Raw genomic sequence first — 21,067 nt, forward strand, 5'->3', positions numbered from 1 at the left:
ATAGATTTTGTTAAGAAAATGTTTTCTAGGTTGGTTGATGTTATTAATTTAAATCTTGTTAAGTTGTTCGATGAGATAAATTTTTATCATCTATGCTGTTTCAAAATGAGTCCATTCTCATTATTTAATTATCAAAAATAATTCTCTTAAATTACTTAATTAATTATTAAAAATAATTCTCTTAATGCAATCAATTGGGTTCTGAGTTCTAACTCAACTCCATGAAATTTGAGAAATTTTTTACATATAAATGAAGCACTAACGCTGCAGCTAGGTCAATGACAAATCCAACATAGGATCTCGTGAAATTTGATGAAAGTTTGTTCACTGTAGGATTTACTTTGAACAACTTCTGTGGTAAACTAAGCAAATGCATGAACAGTGATTGCATTGACCATGAGAAGTCCATGCTTTTGGCCAGCATGGCATGGGCTAGTTGGGGCTTCCTCATTCACAATGAGCCACTCAGTCCCTATCGAAATTTCAAAATGATAAGCCAAGCCTACCAAGGGGCAACCTGGTAAAAGTCCCCTGCTAACCGTGTTGTTGCATTTAATTTTTTGTTTATGTGAAATTGTTTGTATATATATGGACATTTAGACAGACATTGATGACTCTTTCTTATCTCATTGGATGCTCGTTATCAAAGAGTCAAGACCATTGACTTGACTTTTTCTAACTGAAGAGTATTTAAGAAGGTTCTCCGAAGCTCAAACTACAAACAATTAAGCTCTTCGTTTCATATACTGCACCTGGAATTTTTCAAGGACACAAAGGAAAGATGAACGTCCAAGATGGTACTGCCATGATGGACGAAGATGTTCCGCTGCCAGGGTTTCGTTTCCATCCCACAGATGAAGAGCTTCTTAGTTTTTATCTTCAACGAAAGGTTGACAAGAAACCCATCAAAATCGAACTCATCAAACAGATGGATATCTATAAATGTGATCCTTGGGACCTTCCAAGTATGATTTACTATCTACTTTAATTTCTTTTTTATGCATGTTCATCAATATTTTCTCTACCTATCTTTCAATAAGTGAAAGAGATTCAGGTTTATTTGGTTAAAAGATCCAAAATTTTTAAATAAAAGAAGTTTCAAGCTGCCTTATAGCATCAAGTTAAGTCAGTTTTTTTTTTTTCATATAATTATTTCTTAATTTTTATGTTATACGATGGGTCTGTCCAAATTTATGGTGTGTTCTTTAAGAAGGAAGCCTTCTAACACAAAATCATCAAGCCTCTTCTGAAAAATGAAATAGATAGCTTGATAATTCTTTGTTCTCATAAGTTTTGCACTTTGTGTTTACCTTGACTTGAAATCATATAATTATTTTTGCAGAAGTTTTGCTCAGATGTGTAATTCGTCTAGTATTAGTTGAAGATTTCGTATTAATTTTTGCATCCAAAGGGGGGTTTGTTATCCATATATTTGCTAGTGCAATATACATATTGTTCTTTGATGCAAAAGAAAAATTAGGTCTTAGCCCCTGTGGCCATATCTGATCTCCTTCATAATTTTATTCACTCTAATATTGTATATCATAACTAATCAATCATGCAGAGCCTAGCAGTGAGGGAGAGAGCGACTCATATTTCTTCTGCAAAAGGGGAAGAAAGTATAGAAACAGCATTAGACCAAATAGAGTGACAGGATCTGGGTTTTGGAAGGCAACCGGCATTGACAAGCCTGTTTATTCACATGGAGGTGAAGGCCATGTGTGCATAGGGCTAAAGAAAACGTTAGTATACTACCGCGGGAGTGCAGGAAAAGGAACCAAAACGGACTGGATGATGCATGAGTTTCGCCTTCCCAGCAATGATAATAACACAAGCCTTTCCGATCCCCAATATGCCCAAGAAGCTGTAAGCAATATATTATAAAAGTAGCAATATATATTGATTTCATTTCTATTCCCCATGGCAGTGTTTGATTAATCCTAATAAATCTTTAATTTTGGGGATTAATTCCAGGAAGTATGGACCATATGTCGAATTTTCAAGCGGAACGCATCACATAGAAAGTTATACACACCAGATTGGAGAGAAGTTGCTGCTAAACGTCATTCGACTAACAGAACAAGCTCTCAAACATTTACTGTGGAATCCAATAATGTTGAGAATTACATAAGTTTCGGTGATCCAATCCTTCAACACCAAGCTGTTAATCAAATCAATGGTAGAAGCCAATGGCATGCAGCAGCAGCAGCAGCAGCAGCAGACCAATTGAGCACCACGGCTCAACCTCTATTAATTGCACCATCTTCAAGCTTTTCGAATCCTGAAACGGACTTAGTTACTTACGCTAATTGGGATGAACTCAGATCAGTTGTAGAGTTTGCTCTTGATCCCTCTCTTCTGTAAATGCCTTTCTAATTAATTATATGTTGTTGTAGTTGAAACTCACATATATTAAAGATAAGCACTATGAACAAATAAATGAAATGTTCAAGCTGCAATTATCCGTTAATGGTGTTTATCGTTAATAATATACATATGATTGTATTGTTAATATATTTGTAGAATTCTCCCTTAATTACATGAACTTTTTGGAGCAAAAGGCTGAATTATTAATTAGTCTTTGATTCTTTGGAATGGATCAAAGGGAGACCTAGTATTCCCCTCAACCCTCTCTATTTTTTTTGCCATCCAACCCTCTCTATTTAGCTAAATACTGTGATTGCACCTTATTAAAGGTTGCTAATTAATACTTGTGAATCATGAGTTCGCGTAAAAATAAAGACTAGCACCTGACTATACCTTTAAGGTTAATAACCAAGTTTCAAATATTGAAACTTTAAACTCAAGTTTAAAAGAAGAATTTAGTAATATTATTCGATGATCCTAAAAACTAAGCCTAAGGGTCCTATTTATAACATTATAGGCCTAAATCTTAGTAAAACTCTACTTCCGATTATCTAGTACAACTAGAGTAGTTAACAAGAGATTTAATTCCTAACTAAAACATCTCTATCTTAAAATCTTGGTACAAGTAAATTAAATAAAAGAGAAATTCTATTATATCTATAATTCCTATATATTCTCCTAACTAACAAGGAAAATATTAAAATTATAAACATGCCTATTTATGACTTTTGGGCTTTTCGTTTTGGCTTTTGACACTCAACTTGTTCCAAGAAATTATCTGCTAGACGTCTACGTCAATTTTCCAACAAAATTTGATCACTTCTTCAATTAATTTTAAATTTTCTTTGAATTTTTGCACATAATTTCCACTTTTCTCTATTTATTGTTCCATTTGTCAATAATCCAAATTTTCTATTTTCATTGGTTTTTTTTTCAACTTCATTTAAACATTTTAAAAAGGAGATAATCAATCTAATGTATGTATTTAAATTTCTTCAAATTATTATTAAAAGTCTGTATAAAATCTTGACAAAATCATACATGTACATCTACTTCTAGAAAATTAATGTTACTAAAGATAATTTAGCATCTAATTTAAGTTTTACTAGTGTACCAATACAAATTTAGTAATAAAAGTTTAGTATAATTTTTAATAATAATTTATTAAATTTTGTGTCTATTAACTTTTTAATACACATTTAGTCACCGTTCATACGTGTGAGATTTATAATTTATAACTAAATCATATGTGTTTAAATAATAATAAAAAATATATATTGAAAAGTAATAAAAGGAATTCAACTCTTAGCTTTCAATATTAAAACCTTCAACTTAACAAACCACACTTCAATGTGACATTATCTATTAAATTAGCTAATGGCTTTATACGAATATGAATAAAGTGATAATCCAAATGATAAGTTAAATCATATAACATAAATAACCATTCAACGAACTTAGTTCCAGAAGTTTTCACATGAATTTTCGAAGGCTCGAGAGCTTAATTAATTAGTCCCATATAAAACTCGAGCCCATCTCAAATGTTAATGAAGGGTGTTGGCATGAGTCTGGCAAATTAAGTGTTCCAATTACTTGCCTACACTTTTCTTTTTTTGAAAGGCTTGTCTACACATTATTAATGTACTTTGATGAAAGAATATTTCATCATTTAATGATTCTACATTTGATGTGTAATTAAAACTAATTGACTTGTTAAAAATAGGATGACTTTTCAAATTGAATGGGATGGAGTAACAGTTGATAATGTGAAGTTATAATAGGAATAGATAATTAGCATGCTTTGAGATAAGCGAATTCAAATAGACCTTGACATTATTTAATTTACACATTATATTATAGTTTAAAGTTAATAAAATCTAATTCATGTATAGATTTGAAAGAGTGGGTTGAGCTCCATTTCAGTAGTTTTTGGGTTTATTACTTTCCGATACACTTTGAGTCTCTATTGACAAATATGATTTCTCCAATTTATGAACTCTATACACGAGGATAGTAATTAAAGGTCTATTACAAAATAGGCATAATGCTTATAAAATTTTTAAATTATTTAAGAAAATTTAAATAAGTCTTTAATTTTTTATTACATTGAATCAAGTTTTTATACTTTTTATTTTTAATCAAAAAGACTCTTGTGATTAATAGTTGGCTAATTGTCATGAGTCAAAATGTCACTTGTTATTTTATGCATACTATTTAACATGGAGAATGAGAAATGCTTTATGATCATATCAATATATCACATTATCATTCATTATAATATGTCAACATATTACATCATCATTCATTATGATATGTCAACATATCACGTCAACACCACATGGCATAAGATGACAAGTTAAGTTCATGACAATTAATCAACTATTAGTTATAAAGATTTATTTGGCTTAAAACAAAAATATAAGAGATTAGTTGAATATAATAAAAAATAATAAACTTATTTAAATTTTTTAAAATAATTCAAGAGCTTTAAGTATTATGCTTCCAAAATACAAGACAAAAAAATAGTAAAAACTTCTTATTAATCTTTCCTTTTAGTCCAGATTGCAGTTTGAATGCTCTTTTTTTGTCCTTATTGGAGCATTTTTGCAATTGAATGACTTAAAAAAATATTAAAAGAAATTAAGTAAACTCCTCCCAATTCTTAATTTCTTGCTTAAGCTTTGACATTTTTCCTACCAACTTTGATTTTCATGCTTCTATGTATATGACTGTCAAAACTGTTTAAAATTTCAATCCTTTGACAAAAATACACCTTGGAAATCAGCTGGATCTTTGTATTTGGTTTAATGACTTTGAGCTCTCCGACTATCGCGTGTACCTTTCAGACTTTCAGTGCATCATCACTTTATGGACTAAAAAGTCTTTGTGTATATGAATGGTCCAAATACGTCGCACCACCCAAAAATATATAAAAAGAAATTTGATAAACACAAAATAAATATAATCTTAGGGGAAATATTTGTGTAATATCGATGTTGTTTAATTAATAAATAAATATGCACGTGATTGACAACAGGTTTTAGAGTATGATGCTAAGCCAAGGACTGGGTGTGAAGGTACTTGAGAGATTATGACTTGGAAAACCTTTAATTCCAATTTTAGGATAAGAAATGTGAGGTTTATATGTAGGATGGGAGAGGTTTGCCTCTCATTCTTTTACTTAAGACTCAATAGAGATTAGAGAATCTTCATATGTAATAAAAAATAAACTATATTATGTACCAGGGGCGGAGCGTTGTGTGTCAATGGGAGGGGTCAAAAATTTTGAAATTTTTATTTAATTATATATTTTTCAATGATTTCCCAAAATTTTTGAAATTTTTTATTTTGTTCCCCTTAAAATAGTTTTTTTATTTTATAATTAATACAAATAAATAATAATAAAATGACTTTACAAATTCTACTTAGTTTTACCTTAATTTAAGTTTTATCCTTTTATTTTAATAATTACAAATCATTTAATATTGACGATATCTGAAAGTTAATAGAGAGTTTTTATTTTTAGGATTTTAAGGAGCAAGAAAAACTTCTTTTGAGCTTATAATTGAGGCATTACGACCTTTATACCTCATCACTAAGGTTTTGAAAATATTAAGATACTTTTTGAATTGTGCCAGAGGTTAGCAAAAAAAAGAAAGTCAAGAAATTATCACTCCTTATCTTTACTTTTTCGATTTATACAGCAACTATTAAGAGAGCCTTTTCAACAATAAAAATTGTGAAAATAAGACTCCGAAATAAAATGAATGAAGAGTTTTTTGAAGATAATTTAATTATTTATGTTGAAAAAAATATTGTTGACCTTTTCAGTATAAAGTTAATAATTAATGAATTTAAATCTAAAAAACATCATCAAGCACAACTTTCCTAAAAAACTATGGTAAGTATTTCTTTTCTTGTTTCTTTTGATATATATGTTATATAAAATTATTATATATTATGAATTTTTTTTATTGTAGGTTAAATTCAGCATATTAGTTTTAAAAAAATTTTCCCCTTATTCCTATTTGTCTTTGGCCCCTCCAACAAAAGTTCGCTAGCTCTGCCCTAATATGTACCTTACATGAAATATCATAAAAAGTCTTTGAAGTGGCAAAAAAAATTCATAATAATGATTTTATAACAAGAATTTTGAATTTTTTTATTGGAAGTATTGTGAATTTTTTATTTTATATTAAACTTTGGTTTTATAATTCATGAAAGCAATTATTCATTTTAATGACTTGAGAACAAAAAATTTAAACTCAATTCTTTAAGCATAAATTACATGTACTTATCATGGAGTCAAATACTTAAATACAAAACTATATATCTTTAACAACTCAAGCTTCACTTAATTGTTATCACCTTCTTTAAGAGAGTTGAGATCTAACATGGGACACTTTCCTTTTATATATCTTTTATGTACAAAAAAAAACCATTATATATATATATATATATATATATATATAATATGATCCATCCTATTAAACAATTATAACTAGTTCAAGCCCAACATGCATATAGTTACGACATTAAAGGTTTGTTTGGTGATCGAAAAAAAAAACTTGTTGAGGAAAAAAAATTTCTGTGTAAAATATTTTATAGGAAAAATTAATATTTTATATTATTTAAATAAACTATTGAAAACATTTTTTATTGTTTGGATCCATCATCACTGGTAGAGTTAATTGAGTGTTAAAATAATAAATAGGAATTGATTACAAAACAATAGTACCATTTGATTCTCACTAATTTTGGATCAAAATTAAGAAAATGGGTAAAATAAATAATAACATTTTTCAAAGCATTTAAGCACATATCTATAATGAAAGTAAACTCTAACTTTTAGAAAAAATTTCCATCTCATCATTTTTTTTACCATAACTTTATAAAAATATCAATATTTATCAATTATGTAAAACATCCAAAATTTATATTTATAAATATGTATCCATTAAGTGACAAGCATTGAAATATTTTTTATTATAATTATTAGTAGGATTTATTCATTTTATAAATAAAATTTTAATTGCATTGAATGATTTCATTAAAAAATATTTTTAAAATATTTTAATAGTATTGAATAATTTAAATATTAATATTTAAAGTTAAATATTAATATTCATCATACCTATACTATTAGTTTTAGTATAAGAGTGTTTTTCAGTTCTCCGGAAAATGTCTTACGTCTCTTAAAGACGTAAGACATTTTATGTGGTCAATATGTATTTTTTCTATTAACTGATAAAATATTTTACAATTGGAATAAATTTTCTGTCTACTAAACAAATATAAATCCTGAAAACATTTTTTAAAAAATATTGTACATCAAAATAAAGGAACCCTAAGTATGAGCAATATGCCAAGATCATCATCCATATATATATATATTATTTTCCTCTCTTTCTTTTTAAAATTATTAATTGACGAGTTTCCTGCCTACCTCTTACCGTACACCTGAATTAATTTTGGTAATGGTTAACTAACCCACGGGCGACCAATTAAGTTTAGAGGCCAACTAATTATTTTTTCTATTAGAAGGTTAGAATATACTTTCCACAATCTTGGCTCAGCTTGATGGTTACTTGACGGTTAAATTAGTTTACGCATTTTCTTGCTAACCTAAGCATGCGGTCTATAAAACTTGAACGAAAGAAATTTTGTGAATGTCACGTCAAAGTTACAAATTTCTTATAGGCGCCATATTCATAACCTATTTGATTACCTTTTGACCAAGCTTATCTTAGGTCAATTATTGCTCACTAACCTCTAGAAAGCTTTTTAATTTGTTTTTTTACATAAATTATTTGGATTATATAAAAGAGATCTATCCATATAAAATATTCATAGGAGTTATTAGCTATACATTTGATACTCAAACTTTTGCCTCTTTTTCTTTTTTATTAGATATCTTTGGTCTAGGTTTTTTTTTTTTTTCTTGTTTCTTTTTTGACATATATGAAGATTCATAGGACCGTCAAGTAAGTTACAAAATGAGTTCCTACTCCATCCCACGATTTAAACCTAAGACCTAATAATTAACGGCACAAGTTGTACTAACATTAGAAATGTGTCCCTCTAGGCTCTAGGGATAGGCTTTTTGATCTGACTTGTCTAAATTTGTTGTCTCTTACTGAGTTGGTTATATATTATTTTGGTATTCTTATGTTCTATATACATAGATCGTATGCATTTTGTTTTTCGTACATATTCAATTTATGTTAATTGTTGTGTTCTATCTTAATCAAATTAAACTTCTTTTAATCTACGAAAAAGAAAAATGATAAAGGGTGTTCGTGGAATTCAAGTCTAATGAAAGACTTGCTCCACCTAATTTCTGATCGAATATTTAATGTCAAAGCGAACTACCCTTATCACAAGAATAGAAAATGGACCTAGTTGAGAAATTCTTTCCTGCCACTGCTGAACATAGCCATGAACTTTTTGAGGTCCAATTGACTTACTTAGTCTCCTCTGTCCCTTGTCTTGGCGTATTGAAACTTTAAAACAAACTAAGTGTTCCCCCTGGGCCCTGGTAATGCATAACTTTCTCTTACGTTACCAAAACATGGTGTGTCATGCATGTTATTGGTTGGAGCTGTCAACACTCTTTCTAGGCTTAATTCTAATTGGATGTTCATTACTAAATTAGGGTCAAGACCTCTTACTTGACTTGAAGTAGTACTTAGTTTAACCTGCTGACTACAACAATTCGCATTGCTTAAGAATTACGTATTAAGGTTCTGCAATCTTCAAATTAGTATTGCTATGACTGATTCTGGCTTTTACTAAAGGAGTAGTGCTAGTTAGGTAGGAATAAGATATTAGTTTCTGGCACTCCACCTGCTGGGGATGAAGTTGAACGTGGGTTATACTCCAATCTTGCATCACATTCTATCGTTGCTCCAAACTCATTTTAGCATTACCATATGAGAAGCCACTTGTCAATGATTATTTCTATGGAAGAAGCCAATACCATATTTAGACCGATTGAGAAGCATATCTCAACCTTCAATATCTATGGCATCATCTTCAAGCTTTTCCAATTAAGATAAATGATTGAATATTGTAGATACTTGATTTTGGTTAATACCTATTCTCTAAAGAATCATGCTACAACATAATATTGTACAAAGAATAACTTGAACAAGTGAAGTGCTACTTCACACAGAATAACTAGAACAAGTAAAGTGCTACTTCATACAAAACAACTAGAATAAGTGAAGTACTACTTAAAGCAAAACAACTAGAATAAGTAAAGCACTACTCCATATGAAACAACTAATACAAGTAGAACAACTATTTTGAATAGAATAACCACTTCACTTAGATGATAGTGAAAGTAACTCGAAATAAGTGACAGGGTTCATGGGTTACTTTCATCTTGAGATGTTCTAGATTGTTTGGTTTGGTGGCTCAGATATAGAGGTAGTTAAGAAGTCTTCCTCTTAACTTTTTCCTTAAGTATAAGTGTTTCACTCTCTTATCTTATTCTCGTGTACCTATTCTCGTACAGCTTCTTCTTTTGTACCTATTCTCGTACAGCTTCTTCTCTTGTACCTATTATTGTACACCTCTTTTCTATTACCTTTTACTTGAAAACAAGTCTTATTACATCCAATTACAGTAACGATTACTCACATTAATATTCTTCATAATAATGTCATTCATTAGGCACATTAAAGTCTATTTTTGAGTAATCGTCAATTTAACCACTATATATAGAGCCTCGCAATTCATTTAAAGGGGCTCTTCCCTCCCTAAAAAAAAAGCTAATACATTCTCCTCGAGAGCTTATCTCCCCCCTCCGAGGTAACACATTCTCAGCTTGAGAGCTTCTCTCTTTAAATTATCTCTCTAATTCTCTTATATTCCCTAATTCTCTTATTGTTCTCTTCCACCTACCACAACACTCAATATTTCAGGAACTGCTCCAATCTTTCTCTCTATCTCCTCTGGCGCATCCTTTTACTTGTTTGCAACGCTTCCTCTCCCTATCACAAGAACCCCCTTTACAAATATATTTGTAATATTCGTTAGTGTTTACAGTATAAAGGTCTTTAGACATATTTGACATATTATATTTTGTGTATTATAACTAGGATGAACTCAAATCAGTTGTAGAGTTTGCTCCATCCCCCTTCTGTAAATCCTTGTATGGTATATAATAATATGATTTAATGAGGTTGTAGTTGGGATTTCTTCCAAGAACCTTAGAGTGATCAAAAGCTTATTGTGGTATTGCACTATATGCAGAAGTGACTAAAGGCTAAGTTTGTGCTAAAGTAATTCTCAAGTGCTATTTTATTTCATTAAGTATACACTAATGATCACTCTTACATTGTTCCTTTAAATATAAAATTTTAGAGTTTAGCACTAAAGTCCCATTGAAGCATGGCAAAGTCATAGTTACTATATATCTTGATATCAATATCCTTTTTGCAACCAGCTGTTTTTCTCAAAGTATTCTTGCCAAATTTCCTTTATAGGTTCAAGATTGTGGAGCATGAATCAACACTTGTGGCAACACTCAGAAAGAGTTTTGTCTTTGTCACTTGTTATGGACTCACACTTCCAACTCAAAAGACATGTTTATTAGACGGAGGAAACTCCTCACACCAAAACTTATCTCATCTCTTACTAATATGAGATCTGCAACATTCTATCCCATCCAATTGTGCATCACCCTCGTTGCACTAGTTCTTTCACCCGTAAAGGAAAGGACCCACCATAGCCCAAGCCGCTAATATGTATAATGTGAGGTCTTACATCAATGAAGGATTGGGTAAACTCTAATACCGTTTGTCACACAGAGAGACTCACCTTTGTTTGAGCCTATCTTGACCTTGATATCTCTCATGAAAGGTCTTACATCAATAAAGGTTTTTTTTTTAATGGCAAATTTTAATTAATGAAGGAAACTGCTAATAAATAGCAGTGTCTCAAAAGAAAAACACAGTACCTGAGAACAGGATAAGAAGAAAAAGCTGCAAACACTAACAGTAGCATAAAAGAAAAAATACAGCAACGACAAAATCAGACAAAGCAAGAGCCACAAGAGATAGGAACAAAAGGATCAAAGCAAAAGAAACAGATCAAAAACAAAACCAACACTACAGCAACAAAATCAAAGAAAGAGAGGTTAGTCGAAAATCTCAACAAGATCCTCCAAACGTTCCACACCATCTTGAGCAAGACGATCGGCAAAATGATTTGTAGATTGTGGAATATGATCAACTAACCATTAGAAAAGTTTAGACTTCAAATGTTGATCAAGCACAAAATATTCCTCATTCACCATGGAGTGTAAGAAGGGTCATTTGTCCATTTAACAGCATGAAGGAGTTAGATTCCACAATGAACTCATGAGAGCTAACCTTAGAGAAAGCAGCAAGAGAAGCAAGGCTTCTTTTATAGCAAAAATTTCAGCAAGATTAGAGTCCATAATGCCCACAGATTTAGAGAAAAGGATTCTAATATTACCATCGTTGCCTCTCAAAGTGCCCCCAATACCCGTAGCCCCTGGGTAGCCTCTCGCAGCTCCATCAACATTAAATTTTATGCTGTCAAAGCATGGTCTAACCTAATCAATCATGGATTTGTTTTTTTTTTTTTCTGTGTCAAAGCATGTCAAAAACTTTAATCAAAGAAACTTAATAGTGTTAATAATTAGATTAACATTAATAAGTTCTAAAAATATAAAACTCCATTTATACAAATTATAAAAATAGTTTATCGAAATATTCCAATATTGTAACAATTACGTCTCTTTGATTAACAAAATGATGGGTTTATTGAAATATTTATTGTATTTTGCTTCTCATATGATTGGTCTAACAATGTTTATCATGGCAACAAATTATAAAGATGATTCTTTTTTTCTTTTTTAAATAAAAGGGAAGTCATACGTATTCCCTTTTGGCATATAGGAACCAAACAATTATGAATTGAATACACAAAAAATAAAATAAAATTAGGAACTAAATCAAAAATTATATTTCCTATTCTAAGTCAGGGACAAAATCAAGCGATTTTTTTGGCTTAATTAATCAATAAAAAATAATTAATCATTTATATTTTTAATTTAATTATATTAAATTCATGAATAACTTAGATTAGATTAGAAGACACGTGGCATTTAGTTAGGTTATTCCCATAGGATAATTAACCTTTTTTTCCAAAACTTTATATTTTTTAATATATTTATAATTAGATTAGACGTGAAATGGAAAAGAGGAAGTAGTAAAGAAAAGAAAAAAGTTAACTATATTAGAATATGACCTATACGTTGCATACGAGTCAAATATAAGTTACTCACATATATGATCTGCTCAAATCCTATATCTTTACAACTTATATGAAAAATTTCAAATCTCTTTTAAAAATATTGTTTAACTTTTCTAAAAATCTTCTGAAATTAACACATGATTAAGCTTGGAGTTTTCTTTTATTTATTTATATATATATATATATATGATTAATAAATTTAGGTAAAAATGGAAAAATATTTAAATGGAAAGACTTTAAAAAGAAGGAAAAGGTATTATTAGAAACCAAGCACAAAGCCCAAAAGAGGGAGCCCAAGCCCAAAGAGGAAAAGGGCGAGCTCACGCTCAGACTCTCAAACGCACTGCCTTTGGTGTTTTCATCAAAATACAAAGAGGACAAATCGTCCTTGGCCTGCCTCATTCGAGAGAAAGTTCCCAAAATCTTCATCTGTTTCTTTCTCTCGCTGCCCCGCTCTCTCTCTCATCTTCAGTAAACTCAGGTAAACTCTGCGCCTTTCCCTTTCATCTTCAGTAAGATCTGCCTCCATGTAGATCCTTTTACATTTCTTGTTTTGATCTTAGATCCTGTTTTTCATTTCATTTTTCTTTCTTCCTTGGTATAGATAATATGATTCAGTTTTAAATAAATCATTGCAGTTAATTTGGTTCTTTTAATATTTCTGGGTATTGATTACGGAATATACATATTTATATAGCTGTTGCCATCTCTAGATCCGAAACTAATAACTAAAACCACAACGGAACGAAGCTTTTAAATCCGAACCAAGATCACACTTTTTGTTATTTTCTTGAATTTTCTCGGAAACCAAACAGAAGGTAAGAGGAATTATATCTAATCTCAAAATTTCTTTTTGGTTTTTGCGGAGCACCAAATCAAAGTTTTCAAAAAAAAAAACTTTAATTTTTTTTTTTTTGTGTCAAAGGAGCTTTAGCCAAGGCCGTTTCCCTCACAACATCAAGAACAGAAGAATTTTCTAGCAGTCGCTTAGCCCTAATCCACCACCCCATTCTGAATTTAGTAGTCTCAAAATATTGAAAGATGTCAAAAGGTTCACCTTTAAAGATAAGGTCATTCCTAGAATACCAAATTATCCACATGATGGTGAAGAAAGCCATACACCAAATTGAATTTCTTTCTTCATTAGTAATGACACCATTCTAAGCAAGAAGAAAATATCTCATATTGTTGGGGAGTACCATATTAAGATCCCAAGATCCGATCTGAAAAGTCCATAACCTCCATGAGTTGTAGCATCGCAAAAAAAGATGGTCGATCGTTTCAATATCTTTGTTAAAAATGGCACATAAGGTAGCAATACTATTAAAGAGACCCTTTCTAGCAAGTTCTGCTCTAACAACCATTTGACCCTTTAATGCGTGCCAGCAAAGAACCTCCACTTTGTAAAGAGCAAGGTTAGCCGAACCGTGCTCATGAACCCAACAGCATGCTTACAAAAAGATTTGAGTGAATAAACACCATTGGAGCTATGGTTCCATATAATCTTATCAGACATCTCCTTGTCAAGAAAAATATTAGTTAAAGGCTCCATAAGAAGACTCCATTGCTCTTTTTCCCAGTCAAATAAATTCCTTCTTAAAGGAATTTTCTAATGCCAAACATCATCAATCTAAGAACCAAAATCAATCAAGGCACCATTTTTATTGGCAGATAAAGCATAAATACAAGGGAAGACAGCTCTAAGATTAATTTTCTCAATCCAAATATCATTCAAAAAATTAATACAATTACCCTTGCCTGACAGCAGACTACTACCAGTTTTAGTCAAATCAAAAAACTGTGAGGCATCCCATAAAGGACTAACAATGTTCTTCCAAGTAAGAGACGTCTTCCTAGGGAGACAATTCGAAAGAACAAGAGAATTAAGATCCGATCCATACCGATCAACAATGATATGTCTCCAAAAAGAGTCCTTTTCATCACCAAAATGCCAAATCCATTTGTTGAGGAGTGATTGATTTTTAATATGTAGATCCACAATGTCTAAACCTTCATTTTTTCTCAGAAGCACAGACAGATGACCAGTCCGCATAGTGAATTTTCCTGGTCGAGCAATCACTAGACCAAACATCAATATAAGGTAAGGTTCGTAAGTTCTGGTACTATTTGTTATGATCTTACACTTTTAACTCAAAAGACATGTCTCTCATCTCCTATTGATATAAGATTTGTGATATTTTTCTATATACATATATATATGAAAGATTGGACAATAAAGGCTTGCTTGAAAACATGTTGCTAACTTGGTAGCACTGCCGAGTCGGATTTGATGCGGGAGCTGAAAGTATTAACCACAAAACCAATATCATGCCTTAGAAGATAAGCCCAAAACTTAGGATTGGGCCCAAACATCCGCTTGTTGCCAACCCAATAAAAGAAGGATTAGGCCAAACTTGTCAAACTTATGCTTTCAAACCCATTCAAACCTTCTCTTCTGTCTCTCTCTTCGCCAAAGCCAATCTGAAAGTCCAAAGAAGCCAACTCCCTTCATTTCTCAAATTCTTTATTGTTCAAAATTCAACCTTGCAACCTTTTGAGCAGGCCAACTGGATTCTCCAAAGAAAAGGTGAAAGTAGGAAAATGAAATTTACTTTTTTTTACTCATGTTCTCCATTTTGTTAGACCCTTTTTGATCTTGCAATACTTTCTTGATGTTCTTCATCCCATCTTTCTTTATAAATAAAACAACCCATATATTAAACTTGCCCATCAAATTTTTATAAGCTCTCATTGCTTAATTTCTTTTGGTTACTGACATTTGTTTCTTTTTAACGATACTTTTCCAATCAGATGATGATAGATCGTTCTTCGATAGCTTTGTTTCTGGTGCTTTCATTTCTTGTTGGAGTCTTGGATGCTAGTGCTGGTGATTCTGATCCACGTTACAGGTTTGTCTTTCTTTTCTTTCTTCCCCCATTACCCATAATTCATTTCTTTTGCTTTCTGTTTGTCTTTTTTAATGTATGGATGCTACACCTGTAGCTTATGGATTATATAAGTTAGTTGCATAGTAGAAAAAAAAATTCAATTTCCAATTATCTTGGGGAAATTGTATGAGTTACTATTCCTTTCAACGCAAACTAACTTGGTTATTGATTTTCGACATTGATGCTGAGGGATCTCGAGTTGTTATCAAGTCTTATAAAGTTTGGGACTTACAATATCTACGACAATAAGCATCTATATTACTTAGTTGTTAGATTGGAATGGGCATGTATTTTGGTAATTGCTTTATTATACCGTTCATGTGCTTAACTATTAAGGGCAGGTCTTTCAGATAAGGTTTGCTGTAGGATACAAAATGTGATGTGTTTGTGTTGCTACCTTCAAAGCTGAGAAAGGAACTCCGCTGACTGTTAGCTTTTTGTGTTCCTTGTTTTTAGTCCTCAAAAGTTAGCTTTATGTGTTCCTTGTATATGTTTATTATACCTTCTTCGTATGGGTTATTGGTAAGAATAGGAATGGTAATGTTTTTTATTATAAGGTTTCATGTTAAACCCTGAGGATGTACGGGCAACCAGCTTTGAGTAAAATAAAAGTTAGGAAATGCACATCTACAAATATGAAAATTTTATTGCAAATCAAAGAAACTAAATGGTTAAAGGATGCTCATTAAGGTGATGCCATGTTGATAGCATGGCCCTTGGCTAGATCAAGAGTAATTTTCTCTGAAGTCTAAGGCAAATTTATGTTGGTCACTATATCAAAGTCCTTTTTGGTTGCAATTGTTTGCGTCAGTGAGTTAAGTCATTAGTATTATTTCTTTTAGATTCAATGGTTTTAATTTTAATGAGAGAAGAATACCAAGTTATTTTACTCATCATTGTAGTCAAAAGAAATCTGGCAGGTACTTAGATGCTTGTGTGGTGAGATAAGGTGTTATATAAAATGCCCTAAAACCCTTAAGGCAAGGCACTCAAAGCTGTGCATGTTACTTGAGGTGATAGGTTATCAAGATTAGCACCTCACTGAAACTAACAATTACTTTATAGGATATTCAGTTATTTGGTCATCAATTAGATAAAATTAAAACTGGCTCATTTAAATATGCCTTTTTTTTATGATTTTCAGTCTTTATATAGATATAATATCCATTAATCAATACCCTGTGAGACACTAAGCATTGGATTGGTCTTTTTGAATCAAAGCAGAATATAAGACTTGGTGGTATTTATATGGTTGTCTGTCATTGTGTCTTCTAGTTGGCTGCAGGCTGCACTCTACTGCCAAGAAGTTCTATAGATTTAATCCTTTTTCATTTTCCCTTTTTCTTTTTTAATTGAACAAGGAATTCCATGAATCTATTTAGACTCTGCTCAAAGTTTCAGTGCCAGGGTAATTGCATTAGGTAGGTGATGTGACCTTCTCTCAGCACCATAGCTATTTCTTGTCTATATTATTAGGGGAGTACTTCATATGGATCATTGATGAGCTTCCTAGGTTCTAAGTATTTCGATGTTGCCAATTTGCTGGGAATTTGTGGTGGTCATCAGCACCTTGTATTTTCTACCCAAAGTCAGCCAAAAAGTATCCTTTGTCTAATCATTTGGGAGAATTATATTTTGAAGAAGTGCACATATATCATTATAGTTTGGGGGAGTTCAGCATTTTGCATTTTCAAAGCGGTCCAAAACAAGAGAGAAGAAAGAATAAAAACATAAAGGAATAAAGTGACGAGTCACACGTTAGTTCTTTGTATAATTTGCAATGGGGCTTGCATGCGTATTGTTATGGATTGCATCATTTCACACTCTTGTCTTTCTGACTTAAAATTAATTTACTCCTGATTATTAGAATTTGGCATTTAAGTAGTTACAGCTTGGAATGTTTTGAATTTTAGGACTTGTGTAGCACAATGTGAGAAAACTGGATGTGTTGGGGAAAGATGCTTTCCCCACTGCAAGTTTCCTTCTGATGGGGTTGCCAGTGATGGTCCATGGTACATGCAAGAACCACTTTACTTGAAGTGGAAACAATGGGATTGCGAAAGTGATTGTCGTTACAATTGCATGATTGATAGAGAGAAAGAAAGAGAAGCACTTGGTGATGGACCTGTCAAGTATCATGGTAAATGGCCCTTCAAGCGAGTTTTTGGAATTCAGGTTTGCTTTTTTTTTCATGCATTGGACCTCAATAAAGGTTTCTTTTGGATTTTTTGGGTATATTATCATGGTTTTTTGTAGTATTCATCTTGGCTTGGCCATTGATTTGCTCAGGAACCAGCTTCTGTAGCTTTCTCTGCATTCAACCTAGCAATGCATTTTCATGGTTGGCTATCCTTTTTCATCCTTCTTTACTACAACTTGCCTTTAAAACAAGATAAGAAGGCATACTATGAGTTTGCAAGCTTGTGGCATATATATGGGCTCTTGGCAATGAACTCGTGGTTCTGGAGTGCTGTTTTCCATAGTCGGTAATCATTTTTTCCATTCACCTCTCCAGCCCCCACTTTTTTTCCCACTCAGATAAATTTGGCTGGCACTATGCATAAAAAACATGGGTGATTCTTTTGAATGTTACCTGCAAACCTAGGTTTGGCTTTGAAAAATAGGTCAATGTTACATGGAATAGAGTTTATTTGTTCATTTGATGAGATATTTTCTGCAAATATAAACACTGCATAACACCAAGATAAGTAGGGGAAAGGCAAGGAACCAGCAAATGGTAGATTTTCTATAAGATAGGCAGACCTGCAGATAATAACATTTCTAACTGTTAGTAATATAAATAAATAAAATAGTTTAGACAGGGAACTGAAAGAAAAACTAATCCGGTGAAATGAGATGCTACTTGCCTAATACTGCCTCGTCAAAGTCAGCTCCTAAAACTGGCATTTTAAATAGAACCTAGTCTTCTACATTTTTGCTTATCTCTCCTTACTTGGGTCTGTATACTGGATTGCATTGTGCATGTACTCAGGTTCAGAGTGTCACAGTTGGTTATGTGTCAGACATGGTACGTTTTAACTTTTTGGGAGGTATTTTCTTATATATAGAGTATCACATCGTCTTTACCATTTCTAGTTTAAGTGTCCAATAACATGGGAATGTTAGTAAATAGAATGCTTAGAGTAACATATTTTGTAATTATGCCTAGCGGCTGTAGGATTTTTTTATTGAACTGATGTCACCGACCCTTTATATGTTCAGGTGCATGTGTTCTGTGTGTTAATTGGTGCACGTGGTCATATTGCATTTTTATTGATGCTTTGTCTAGAGTGGCAAATATTTTGATAAGTTGGCCTACTCACAAATCACACACATGCTTTGGAACTCTCTCTCTCTCTCTCTCTGTGACTGTATGTACATGCACATGAAGGTCTGATTTCTGACTCTATGATATCTACTTGAACCACAGTGATGTGGATTTGACAGAAAAGTTAGACTACTCATCTGCTGTGGCACTGCTTGGGTACTCTCTTCTTCTGACTATACTTAGAAGTTTCAATGTGAGAGATGAGGCTGCCAGAGTCATGGTTGCTGCTCCATTGCTCGCCTTTACTACTACCCATATATTGTTCCTCAACTTCTATTCCCTTGACTATGGTAACATCTCTGTTCTTTGGTAGTTTCTACTTTTAGCATTTTATCAGGGGGGTTTAGTTTACTCCAATATGTTCTTAGTTAATTATTTATCTCACAAAAGATACTCCGCTTATGTGGACAGTTTGTATTGTCACATGTCTCATTTGAAATATAAAATTGGACGAGCACTTTTCTTTCAACCAGTGCATTAATCCTGATCCTGGTTGCATAATATTTATTGAAAGAACATCATGCCCATAGAGATTTCAATACATAAATTTCTTGCATTACTGGCTACAATGACATGATGTGAAACATTGTACAGGGTGGAACATGAAAGTATGTGTAGTCATGGGGGTTGCTCAACTTCTCATTTGGGCAATTTGGGCTGGTAGGACACACCATCCTTCTCGCTGGAAGTTGTGGGTGGTGGTGTTTGGAGGTGGCCTAGCTATGCTTCTAGAGATTTATGATTTCCCTCCTTATCAAGGATTCTTTGATGCCCATGCTTTATGGCATGCCACAACTATTCCACTTACCTGCATATGGTGGAGTTTCATTAGGGACGATGCCAAGCTTCGAACATCTGTCCTCCTTAAGAAGGCTAAGTAGCTCCCTGTAAGACTGACTTGTAAACCATCATCCTCTTCTCGCACCTTGACCACTCTGTCGTATTAATTGGCAGAAGGTTTTCATATTTTTTATTTCTTTTCCTGTTATTGTTCTTGTTATGAGCAGAAATGGAGGAGATTGCTTAGTTGGGATTCCCTGTTGGTTGAAACTTGAAAGACCTATTTTGCTGGAATTGGATTCAGAAACCAATATCGAAGTTGTAACAGGGAACTAATTCAATTCTTTTGTAGATTTAACTCATTATGCTTGAACTTTTTACTCACTTTGTTATCATGCTTTTATTTACGAGGCATTTATGTGGGTGGTCCTGCCATGCACATGCACTACTTGCAGTTTTAAACATACAGTTTCTGTAATTTGTTCCTTCTAGTCCTCTTGGTACTGTTTAGCTAATTGCTAGACATGTTACAGTATTGATCATCTTCACATGGTGTTGACCAAGTTAACAGGTGGACCAATGTTCTAAATATTTCACACCAGTACTTGTCAACGCTTTAATCAACATGATCAGTGCCATGTTAGAAACTTTAAACAAAGGAACTTAATAGTGTTAATAATTAGATTAACATTAATAAGTTCTAAAAATATAAAAACTCAATTTATACAAATTATAAAAATAGTTTATCGAAATATTCCAGTACCGTAACAATTATGTCTCTTTGAGTAATAAAATGATGGGTTTATTGAAATATTTATTGTATTTTGCTTCTCATATGATTGGTCTAACAATGTCTTGTCATGGCAACAAATTATAAAGATGATTTTTTAAAAAAATAAAAGGGAAGTCGTTCGTATTCCCTTTTGGCATGTAGGAACCAAACAATTATGAATTGAATACACAAAAATAAAATAAAATTAGGAACTAAATAAAAAATTATATTTCCTTTTCTAAGTCATGGACAAAATCAAGCGGTTTTCTTGGCTTAATTAATCAATAAAAATAATTAATCATTTTATATTTTTAATTTAAATCATATTAAATTCATTAATAAATTAGATTAGATTAGAAGACACATGGCATTTAGTTAGGTTATTCACATAGGATAATTAACTTTTTTTTTTTTTCAAAACTTGATCCTTTATAATATTTATAATTAGATTAGACATGAAATGGAAATGAGGAAGAAGTAAAGAAAAGATAGAAATTAATTATATTAGAGTATGATCCATGTGTTGCATACGAGTCAAATATAAATTACTCACATATATGTTCTGTTCAAAACTTATATATT

The 21,067-nt window shown here is 31.9% G+C and overlaps 2 protein-coding genes across 8 annotated transcripts; both read left to right on the forward strand.

Annotated features, from left to right (window-relative positions):
* Positions 1 to 714: 714 nt before the first annotated feature.
* LOC18594563 (transcription factor JUNGBRUNNEN 1-like) lies at positions 715 to 2,470 on the forward strand. Its single transcript, XM_018124609.2, has 3 exons — positions 715 to 965; positions 1,565 to 1,866; positions 1,975 to 2,470. Exons 1-3 carry the CDS (start codon positions 782 to 784, stop codon positions 2,362 to 2,364), a joined length of 876 nt encoding a protein of 291 aa, XP_017980098.2. The 5' UTR covers positions 715 to 781; the 3' UTR covers positions 2,365 to 2,470.
* A 10,532-nt stretch (positions 2,471 to 13,002) lies between these two features.
* Positions 13,003 to 20,255, forward strand: LOC18594565 (Per1-like family protein). Of its 7 annotated transcripts, XM_088808390.1 has the most exons (9): positions 13,003 to 13,138; positions 14,684 to 14,758; positions 14,883 to 15,244; positions 15,469 to 15,566; positions 17,519 to 17,780; positions 17,895 to 18,091; positions 19,036 to 19,223; positions 19,528 to 19,820; positions 19,941 to 20,255. In XM_088808390.1, exons 4-8 carry the CDS (start codon positions 15,469 to 15,471, stop codon positions 19,812 to 19,814), a joined length of 1,032 nt encoding a protein of 343 aa, XP_088664516.1. In that variant the 5' UTR covers positions 13,003 to 13,138; positions 14,684 to 14,758; positions 14,883 to 15,244; the 3' UTR covers positions 19,815 to 19,820; positions 19,941 to 20,255. The 7 variants fall into 7 exon arrangements, with proteins under 7 accessions (XP_088664516.1, XP_088664514.1, XP_088664515.1 ...); XM_088808388.1 differs by having other exon boundaries at positions 14,684 to 14,763; positions 19,528 to 20,255; XM_088808389.1 differs by having other exon boundaries at positions 14,684 to 14,763; positions 14,929 to 15,244; positions 19,528 to 20,255.
* The last annotated feature ends 812 nt before the right edge of the window (positions 20,256 to 21,067 follow it).

This window comes from Theobroma cacao, chromosome 7, assembly GCF_053813885.1.
Source record: "Theobroma cacao isolate CCN51 chromosome 7, ASM5381388v1, whole genome shotgun sequence".
NCBI lineage: Eukaryota > Viridiplantae > Streptophyta > Magnoliopsida > Malvales > Malvaceae > Theobroma > Theobroma cacao.